Source organism: Peromyscus eremicus, chromosome 12 (genome assembly GCF_949786415.1).
Source record: "Peromyscus eremicus chromosome 12, PerEre_H2_v1, whole genome shotgun sequence".
In the NCBI taxonomy this organism is placed as follows: domain Eukaryota; kingdom Metazoa; phylum Chordata; class Mammalia; order Rodentia; family Cricetidae; genus Peromyscus; species Peromyscus eremicus.
This window is the reverse complement of record NC_081428.1, coordinates 60463235-60474154: the sequence shown is the minus strand read 5'-3', so window position 1 is coordinate 60474154 and position 10920 is coordinate 60463235. Positions and strand designations below refer to the sequence as shown.

Below are 10920 nucleotides of genomic sequence, written 5' to 3'. Positions count from 1 at the left end.
AAGTCCTGAGTTGTTCTGGACTTTGAGTCAAGGAAATCATCTTGAAGTTGGGTTCGGGTCATCCCCCTCTGAGGCTGGAAGCAGTCTGAGGTATATGACCAGATTCTAACAGCGAATTGCCTTTACCTGTATTGACGTCAGTTAATGACTGGACTTTGGACCCGAAAGACAGTTAAAACTCCAGCAGCCAAGGAGAGGACCCATTTCCTCCTTGGATTATCCAGCAAGAACAGCCACCATGAAAGCCTCTCTGCTTCTCTTTCTCGGTCTCCTTTTGGTGCTCTTGGGTAAGAAATCATTTTTTGTTTCTGTAACTTGATTACTTCAGGCGGCTTTGTGGCTTCTGAAACAAAGCAAGAACGCTCAAGCCTGCCAGTTCTTGAATCTGCTGGCAGTCTTGACTTGGAACCATTTGGTAAAGGAAATTTCTTGTCCAGCTCAGCTCAAAGACGCTGGCATTTTTCGTTTGTGACCACAAAGACAGCAGTAACAAAAGACATCTGAGTGACTTTGGGACACAGCAGGGCGGAGGTTTGTCTGAGGTTGGCTAAAGATGACTTAGTATTTCAAGGGTCAGGTATCTTACAGTGGCAAGCTGGGACCATTCCTGGGATCATCAGAGAGCCAGGCCCAGGGGGAAAAAATACCTTTGTTTTCACCCAGGCTTGAAATTGGAGATCACTGGCCAAAAAGAGCAATCCCATTGTGGGTCGGATATCATACAGGTGCTCCTGTTCCGGACTGGGGAGTTATTTGGGTTGTGAGTGGCTGAGGAATTTGCCCACCTGTCTGAGAGAGGACTCCAGATCTAGAAGCCAAATGCAGAAAGGAATAAGGCATTTGACACAGTGGAAAGGGGAAGAGAAACTGAGCTTAGTTTAGAGGAACGTTTGTTTAGATTCCAGGCTGCCAAGGCTAATTGAGCTCTCTGTATAGCAGACCAACTTCAGCTTCTGGTTCATCTGCCTTGGAGTGCTGGGTTCTAGGCATGAGCCTACGTGCATGGCAAGATGTGACTTTTTAAAAAGTCATTTATTTACCTAGGGGTGCCTGTGTGTGGTCAGAGGACAGAAGTGGATTCTCTTCTCTCACCGTACGAGGGGGATTGAACTGGGGCTGTCAGCCCTGGCAGCAAGCTCTTTTTCTTCACTTACTGAGCTATTTCTCTGGCCCAAGATATGATTTTTTTTTTGGGTGGGGGGAGCTGGTTTCAATCTTGGGGGTGGGGAGTTGTCCTAACAGGAGGGCAGGCCTCACCAGATCTCCCCTGCCAAGCCTGGGGCAGGCCCTGTGGCCAAACCTTCAGGTCCCAATAAGAACGGGCCCGATCTACGTGGCTTCCAGGAGTCACCACGCAGAAGGAATGCCTGCCTCCTTGTAAGACGTAAGAACAGGATACTGAGGAGGGAATGCTTTTCTGGGAGGGCTTGGGGAAGTGGCTGGAGGTCAGAGGATCCATTGTCATTGATCTCAAGATACCCTATAGGTATAGAAAGGAGTCTTGGCCCAGAGAAGTCCCCCAGCGGGGGACAGGAGCAGAGTCCACACTTCAGAGGAAGGCAGACAGGGATCCAAACACTGTGTAGTGAGTGGCTGGCTGCGGTTTCTTCCTGTGTGATCATAGAGGAGGCAGCCCTATCCTGAAGAGTGGCCGTCGTGGCGAGAAGCCAATAGATAGTGACCTTGGCACTTAGTGTCATATCTGCCCTTGTATCCAATTTGTTGTTGTTTTTTGTTTTTCAAGACAGGGTTTCTCTGTGTAACAACCCTGGCTGTCCTGGAACTTTCTTTGTAGACCAGGTTGGCATTGAATCCACCTGCCTCTGCCTCCCAAGTGCTGGGATTAAAGGCTGCCACTCCTGGCCCTTGCATCCAATTTTTAAACATTTGTGTTTTGCTCTTGTTTAAAAGTTGTTTCGGTGATGTAGACTGGCTGTGGATGCTCAGGCCACCCAGAAGTGTATGAAACGAAGCAAGTACCTGCCCTACTTTGCCTTAACCTGCCCCACCCAAGCATCCCACTGCCACATAGACTACAGTGGACAGGCTTGTTTTTGGAAAAGAAAATTTTTTTTTTCATTCCTATGGAATCTTGAGAATTTGTCTAGTGTGTGGGTGCATGTCAAGCATGAGTTCCGTGTCAGTCTTAGCAGCCAAGGACAGGAAGTTGATTTTGTGCACCTTCTATTTCTCCCACCTAAAAGTATCCTAAGTACTTACTGGGCAATGAAGACGTTCTCAGATGATTTCCTAAGTCCCTTCAGGAGGCACCGTTTGCCAGTGTTTTGCTTTCTCTGAGCTCTATGGCTGCTCTTTCTCATAGCATCTAGTGGGAACTAACATTTCTTACTATTGAAGGACTTCCGTCTGGCAGAGGCATATTGTGGCTCCCAGCTAGCATTAGCTATGATATGCCCTGGACAGTGTTGGTCCTGGAGTGTTCCGGAAAAGAGCCCATCCAGGGGATTTTTTTTCCTCAGTTAAGCCAATAGTTGGCACCCTATAGGTGCTCTGGAAGAAGTTTAATCAGGATTTAATGAAGTATTTTTATATAATCTATGTAATTATTCTTGAAATATTTCCTTCTAAATTTCCCCTTCTATAGTCTATCAACAGAGAAAACTACCACACAATGGAGAACTGGGGCAGTTGCCTTAAAATATAGAAAGCCACAATAAATAAATAAATAAATAAATAAATAAATAAATAAATAAATAAATAAATAAATAAGCCCCTCTTCCTAGTGACAGCAGCGCCACCTGGTGGCAATTTCAATTGTCTTCTTCCGAATTGTCTGGGAATTTACTAAACACAGATTGGCAGTTTCCCAACTATAGATATAAATTTTGTTATTACCTGGTACTAATCTCTTTTCTCATTGAGATAGAGTCTCCTTGTAGCTCAGGCTAGCCCCGAACTTTATAGGTAGCAAAAGATGACCTTGAAGTCCAGAGCCCCTTCCCTCTGTCTCCAAAGTTCAAGGACTTATCTCAGTGTTTTTTGTTTTTGTTTTCATTTTTGAGACATGGCCTCATGTAGCCCGGGCTGGCCTTCTCAGGCATATACCATCTCTCCTGACTTTGTACTCTTCGTAATAAATATTATCATCCCAACTCCACACTAAGTTCTCCATTCCTATCGTTAAGCTACATTATTAGTAAGTGACATAGTTTTTAGTAACATTTTCCATTTTTGTCTGTTTAATTTTATTTATTTTTTGTGTTTAGAAGTAGTCATGTGTTTCCACTTTTAACATAATCATATATATATATATATATATATATATATATATGTATATCTTCATTTTTCCAGAAAACCCTAAGTTGAGTGCTGATTAGAATTGACAGTAATTACCATTTTTTATCCAATGCACTGTCTTCTGACACTTGTCTCTTTGTTCCTGCAACCAAAATCACAGCAGCTTCTGCCTCAAGTGCTGCCGAAGTTAACGCTAGGAATAAAGACAATGAAACTGCAAAAAATATAACTCAGACCCCTACGAAAACTGATTCTGACAATAATTCAACTGTGACCCCTACGACAACTCAGTCTGACAATAATTCAACTGTGACCCCTACGACAACTGATTCTGACAATAATTCAACTGTGACCCCTACGACAACTGATTCTGACAATAATTCAACTGTGACCCCTACGACAACTCAGTCTGACAATAATTCAACTGTGACCCCTACGACAACTCAGTCTGACAATAATTCAACTGTGACCCCTACGACAACTGATTCTGACAATAATTCAACTGTGACCCCTACGACAACTCAGTCTGACAATAATTCAACTGTGACCCCTACGACAACTCAGTCTGACAATAATTCAACTGTGACCCCTACGACAACTGATTCTGACAATAATTCAACTGTGACCCCTACGACAACTCAGTCTGACAATAATTCAACTGTGACCCCTACGACAACTCAGTCTGACAATAATTCAACTGTGACCCCTACGACAACTGATTCTGACAATAATTCAACTGTGACCCCTACAACAACTGATTCTGACAATAATTCAACTGTGACCCCTACGACAACTCAGTCTGACAATAATTCAACTGTGACCCCTACGACAACTGATTCTGACAATAATTCAACTGTGACCCCTACGACAACTCAGTCTGACAATAATTCAACTGTGACCCCTACGACAACTCAGTCTGACAATAATTCAACTGTGACCCCTACGACAACTGATTCTGACAATAATTCAACTGTGACCCCTACGACAACTCAGTCTACCAATGTCTCCTCACAGACTACCACTCCAGGTAAGAATGATCCCTAAAAGTCTCCTCACTGGGGTGCACCGCACTGGGGCTGTGATGTGTCAGTGTGTTCTGGAGAGGAAGGGAAATGGCTAGGAGAAAACCTCAAAGTTCCGTCATGACAGAAGAGGCCCAAGGTGAGCAGGCAGTTACATACATTCTTTCCTTCCTGCTGCCCAAGCTCCCTGCCGGCGGCGGAGTGTGTTTTTATGAGTTTGGTGTTTGTGAAGCTACCCATAGGAGAGTTGGAAGTAGCTTCAGGTTCTCTCAAAAGACCAGATTTGACTAAGCGCTGGCTCATTGGCCACACTTGTCTTTTTTGTTTATTTGTTTGTTTTTGTTTTTTGAGACAGGGTTTCTCTATGTAGTTTTGGTACCTGTCCTGGATCTCACTCTGTAGAACAGGTTGGCTTCAAACTCACAGAGATCTGCCTGGCTCTGTCTCCCAAGTGCTGGGATTAAAGGCGTGCACCACCACTGCCCGGCCAGCCACACTTGTCTTTAGGGAAGAAGTCAGCTCTACCCTGGAGTCAGTCAAGATGGTGGCTGATCACAATTTGGAAACTGAGTCAAGCCTTTGAGTTTGAGCTCAAGGGTTAAGACGCCAAACAATGGCTTCCTCAAACAGATGCTTGCTGACCAGGGCCCAAGCACAGCTATTTGTGTGTAATTGGCCATAAGCCAACATTACTAAAATAGGAACTACTTGGCTCGGTATCTCCAAGCTTGAGTGACACTTTTAAGTGTCACCTAAATTTATCAGTGACAGACAAACAGTACGTATTTTAGGCTTTGTGGACAACACGGGGTCTCTGTTAAAACTGTTAACTTCTGACATTTTAACATAAAAGCAGCCATGTCGATGTAAAAATGAGTGAACTTGGCTATATCCCAATAAAACTTGATTTATAAAAATAAAGGGTTGGTTAGTTACGACTCATGAGCCATAATTTACCAACCTTGTCTAGAAGACTCCTCAAGCTTCAGAGTTTAGAGTTCTAATATACTGTGCCATTCTCAGAGAAGGAAAATGAGACCCCAAGAAAACAGTGACTTGCCCAAAGAGAGTGGGTTTGTGTCTCCCTATACTTTTGATCATTTTCCAAGTTTCCCTTGATAGAGCTAAGAAGATAGAACTCAGACTATCTATGACACTGCTTCCCCAATCTTCTAGGTAGAGAAGGGCAGAGGGGTCACAGCCATGTGGATGGCTGTGGTGGACTCTGGCATGGGAGCTTCTTCAGGCCGCTCCTGCTTCCTCCACAGCAGTCCTGTGTGAGCTGCTCATGCTGGCTGGCACGAGACAAATTGCTTCTCTCGGCTTCAGTGGAATCACTTAAGACTTTGTAATGAATGCCGGACGGTGGTGGTGCATGCCTTAATCCCAACACTCAGGAAGCAAAGGCAGGTGGATCTCTGTGAATTCAAAGCCAGACAGCCAGGGCTACACAGAGAAACCCTGTCTCAAAAAACCAAAGAAAAGAAAGAAAAAAAAAAAGCTTTTTGAAAAATCTTCAGAATCTATGGAGATGAAGAAAATGGCAACCTATGGCTGAGTTCAGTGGTAGAGCACTTGCCTAGTATGTATGAGGCCTGGTTTCAATCCTCAGTACTGGAAAAAGGAAGGGAAGGATATGGATGGGAGGGGAGGGGAGGGGAAGAGATGGGAGGAGTGAGGAGGAGGGAAAGGGAGGGGAGGGGAGAGGGGAGGAAGGCAGGAAGGCAGGAAAGGAAGGCAGGCCAACCAAGACCACCATTTGCATCCCTCCTCCAATCTCACCCGCTCTCTGGAAAGAGGGCCTGAGACACGCGTGCCTGGCCCAGAACCTAGGTCAGGGTTCAGGAACCATTGTGCTATTTCTTTATGCTACGTCCTCGCTCACAGAGCCAAGGGTGTAGTGCATCCTAGTTTCTCCTCTTAGAAAGCTCACTGGGTTGCCCAGGCCAGTCCACCCTGACTGAACCTCATCTTGTGAGAAGCTAAGCAGGGTGAGATTCGGTTCATACTTCAACAGGAAGAAGTTCACTGGTGAATCTGCATTGTCTCTCCCTTATTGTTCCCTTCCTCCCTCCATTTCTTCTTTTTGAGGCAGAGTCTTCTGTAGACCAGGCTGGCCTCAAACTCCCAGAGATCCTGTGTCTACTTCTTAAGGGCTGGGATTAAACGCATATGCCACCATGCCTGGCTTTCTTTGTGAATGTGTGCCGGCTCTGCTTATCAGACCAAGACATCTGGTTTCCCTTTGGAACTTCCTGCTGTCCTGCCCTGTATGGTGATCGTCACACCATTCTGTAAAAAGTGGCTTTGTTTTAAGAAGGTTTTGGGGAGCCCTACTCGGTGGCAGAGAAGCAGGCACTGAATGTCCTTGAGCCCTGGAGAGTTCTGAAGATCTTCCACTCCTTAGGATTGAAAAGCTGCCTTTCTTCACAAGCAGAGCTCTGCCCACCAGTCTCTAACCTCTACTGTCAGCGAGCATTCAGCTCCGAAACCACAACATTGGGCTTCCCCAGAGACCAAAGCAAACAGTCTGTTCCCAGCCCTTCTAAGAACGTATTATAGAGTCATACAAAAAGGATATGGAGGCCAGGTGCGGTGGTGCACACCTTTAGTCCCAGCACTGGGGAGGCAGAGGCAGGCAGATCTTTGTGAGTTCAAGGCCAGCCTGGTCAACATAGCAAGTTCCAGGACAGCCAAGGCTACACAGTGAGACCGTGTCTCTAAAGAAAAACAAGTGTGTCTAGAGGGAGGGTGTGAAGAGCAGACATGAGTCCCCAGGAGTTATTTGCTGAGTTCCATGGATTTGTAATGTCTTCCTCCTCCATCTAAGGTCCCCGTGATCCTTGTAAGATTAACCCCTGTAGAGGAACTGCTTCTTGTGTTAACCTGCATTTTGACCGTTTCTGCTTGTGTTCAGAAGGCTATTACTATAACACTTCATCATGTGTGAAAGGTAAGTTACAAGAGATAACCACGGCAGAGCCCTGAATCTCATAACTAAAGCGGGCTTTAGGGGGAATCTCAAAATGGTAGTAAAAGGGGCAGAGGAAAAATTGAAAGCTAAGAAAGGTGGCCAGGGAAGGCTTTTGTCCCAGCCAACCCTGGGGGAGTAGAGATCGAGGAAGGCCAATTTGCAAGCAAGCTAGGTCTGGTGTTGGCAGAACCTTCCCTCTGTTGCTCTGGAATGCACCAGATGCAAAATAAGAGCAAGTGTTGCCGGAGCCCCTGAAAACTACTCCGTGATGACGAGCTTGTCCACGGTGTACCATTATAACGCCGAGCTTGTCCACGGTGTACCATTATAACGCCGAGCTTGTCCACGGTGTACCATTACAACATCAGGGCACTGAGGCAGAAGAGGGTAGCAGGCTGGGCCCTGATCTGAGCTGTCCGAGCTCCAGACATGGACTTTGAATGCACCTCAGTACAAGCCGGCATAGGTCACCCGGTGCTGTGGAGCCCTGGCTGCCTGTCCAAACCAATAGTTCTCCACCTTCCTGATGCTGTGACCCTTTTACAGTGCCTCATGTTGTGGGGGCCACCAACCACAAGATTATTTTCATTGCTACTTCATAACTGTCATTTTGTCACTGTTATGAATCATAATGTAAATATCTGTGTTTTCTGATCGTCTTAGGAGAGCCCTATGAAAGGGTCATTTAACCCCCAAAGGGTTCACCTCTCACAGGTTGAAAACCACTGGTCTAAATGACTCCTTTTTGTTCTGCCTCATGAGTAAGAAATGACTTTTCTTGCTAGAGCAGGTCAGTGGTATGGTAAGTGAATGTCCTATGTTGCCCATAACAGTTAGAGATATGCCCCAAAGTTTGTATTTTTAACACTAATTTCTGGGGATCTACTCTATGTAAATGATACCCCCAAAAAAACCTTCTATTTTATATAGTGAGCACTAAGTTCAAGAATTAAAAAAAAAAAAAAAGCCACACATGGTAGCACATGTCTTAAATTCCAGCACTTGGGAGGCAGAGTAGACAGTTCTCTGTAAGTTCGAGGGCAACCTGGTCTACAAATGGAGTTCCAGACCAGCCAGTAGCCAGGACTGCACAGTGAGACCATGTCTAAAAGGGGAAATGGAAAAGAAAGAGAAAAAAAAGAGAAGAAAAGTAGCTTACGTTTTAAACACAAAATTGAAGGGGGTGCTATTAACGTTAAATGGTTCAGAAAGGGTCTGCCCGGTTTTTCAGGAAAGACATTCCCTGGAGAGCTTACAGTGAAGGTGCCTGAATCACCTGGCTTGGAAGATAAAAACTCCGAAGACTATGAAAAGTTTCATAACTACATTCTCAACTTTGTAAGTGTTTCCCCACTTTCCCACCTGTGAAGCAGCTCCTTTCTCACCCGGACCTGCGTGGGGGGTGGGGGGGACACATGACGCCGGTCTTCTTGTGGCCACACGGCACAGTCGTATGTTGTTGATAAAGTGAAATGTACCTCCTCCGGGTGGGCATGTAGATCCCCTGGGATTCTTGGGCCTCCGAAGGATTGTGCAGCTGAGACAGGGCACCCGGCAGAGCCCTGCCCTGCCTCCAGAAGCGGTGTTGGGACACAGTGCCCGCCTCCCTGTTATCGAAGCTATCCATGTGGTTTTGAATAGACAAGAGCTCTTACAGTGTCTTAAGTTATTTCAGAGCAGGCTGGGGCTATGGCTTAGTGACAGAGTGCTTTTCCAGAATGAGAAAGGCCTAGGGTTTTACCCCATAGCAATAACAACTTAATTAGGAATTCATTATTTTGGACTAGGGAGTATAGCTCAGTGGTAGACATTTTTATTTTTCCTATGTTCAGATTTGCATAAATTTCCATACCAACATGGCTTATTTTTACCTGTAGTAGAGGAACTTTATCAGATACTTTCTCCTCTCCATTTTCAAAAACCATAACAAAAACGTTTCACTTCATTTCTGTTCTTGAGAGGGAATGTGTTGGCAGGGAAGGAGTGAAGTGTGGAAAGACATTCTGGAGCCACGGTTACCGGGCCTGGGAAACTCTCCATAGCACTTAGCCAGCCAGTGTTTAGACACCTGAGCTCAGCCAGGGCTGGGTGTTCCTGGGGGAGCCAGGGAGGTAGGAAGCATTCGTATGGTTTCAAAGAGTGTTTTTGTTTACGTGGTTTTAGAGAGGGTTTTTGTGTGGTTGCTGTTTTAAAAATATTTTATTTGTTCTATGTGTGTGCGTGCACATGGGCATATGTCATAGCGTCTGTATCAGAGGACAACATTCAGGAGTTGGCCCTCCTTCCACCTTGCTGAGGCATGGTCTCTTATTTCTGCCACACTTCATTTTCCAGGCTAGCTAGCCTTTCCAAGAGGATCTCCTTTCTCTGCCTCCCATCTCACCTAAGAATGCTCGGATTCATTGGCGGTGGTGGCACACGTCTTTAATCCCAGCACTCGGGAGGCAGAGACAGGCTGATCTCTGTTAAGTTTAAGGCCAGCCTGTCTACAGAGTGAGTTCCAGGGCAGGACAGCCAGGGCTGTTGTACAGAGAAACCCTGTCTCAAAAAACAAAGAAAAAAAGAAAAGAAAGAAAAAGAAAGCTGGGATTACAGATATACACCACTGCATCCATCTTTCATTTTTTAAGATTAATTTATTCATGTATTTTATGTACATGAGTGCTCTGTCTTCATGCATATCAGAAGAGGGCATCAGATCTCATTACAGGTGGTTTTGAGACCCCATGTGGGTGCTGGGAATTGAACTCAGGACCTCTGGAAGAGCAGCCAGTGCTCTTAACCTCTGAGTCATCTCTCCAGCTCCTGCATCTGTCTATAATGTGGGTCCTAGGGTTTCAACTCAAATTTGTGAGGCGAGCGCTTTGACCCGTTTTAGTGATTTGAGACAAGGTCTCCCACTGTATTCCAGACTGGCCTGGAACTCACTATATAACTGGGAATGACCTCAAATGATGGTAGTCCTCCTGTCTCAGCCTTTTGAACGCTAGCATTATAGGTATGAGGCACCATGCCCGATTTCAATGATATTTTTAAGTCAAAGGGGATATTTTAGAACCCCTTGGCATTCTCTGGAGCATAGTTAGGAAATCAGAGACCTTCTCCTTCTCAACAGACCTTGTGTGCCAGTCCCAGCTCAAGCCATGAGACCTCTCCCAGGGTCTATTCAGTTGGATCTAATTGGACTTTGCATAGAGATTATCTCTTCTGCACTGTGCCTGGGATACTAAGCTCAATGTTTCTATTTCTGTAAATAAGCTGAGGCTTGGGGACATAGACCTGTGATCCCAGCTACTTAGGAAGCTGAGGCAGGAGGATGACAAGTTCAAGGTTTGCCTGGACTGAAGAGTGAATTCAAAGCCAACCTAATCAACATACATATTTTCGAAAGAGTTGTATTGGGCATATGGCTCAGTGGTATAACACTTGCCTAGCGTGTACAGGGTCCTGGGTTCAATTCCTAGAACCACAAAATAAACAGATACATAAATGTATAAACGTAAAATGAAAAGGGCTCAACCGTGGAGTAGTTGCCTAATGTGAGTGTGGCTTGGCCGGTAGAATGCTCGCCCCTAGGTTTGATCTCCAGCAGTGTGCCCTTGGGGTGTGGTGGTACATGCCTGTAATCCCAGCACTTCAGAGGTGGAGGCAGGAGGAGGAGCAGGA

At 45.6% G+C, this 10920-nt stretch overlaps 1 protein-coding gene across 1 annotated transcript in view; it reads left to right on the top strand.

Moving 5' to 3' along the window:
• Positions 1–238: 238 nt before the first annotated feature.
• The window catches only part of Muc13 (mucin 13, cell surface associated), a 26121-nt gene continuing 15439 nt past the window's right edge, over positions 239–10920 (top strand). The window contains exons 1-3 of the mRNA XM_059277020.1: positions 239–287; positions 7111–7233; positions 8486–8592. Of these exons, the coding sequence (XP_059133003.1) occupies positions 239–287; positions 7111–7233; positions 8486–8592 (279 nt within the window). The remainder of the gene's footprint in view (positions 288–7110; positions 7234–8485; positions 8593–10920) is intronic.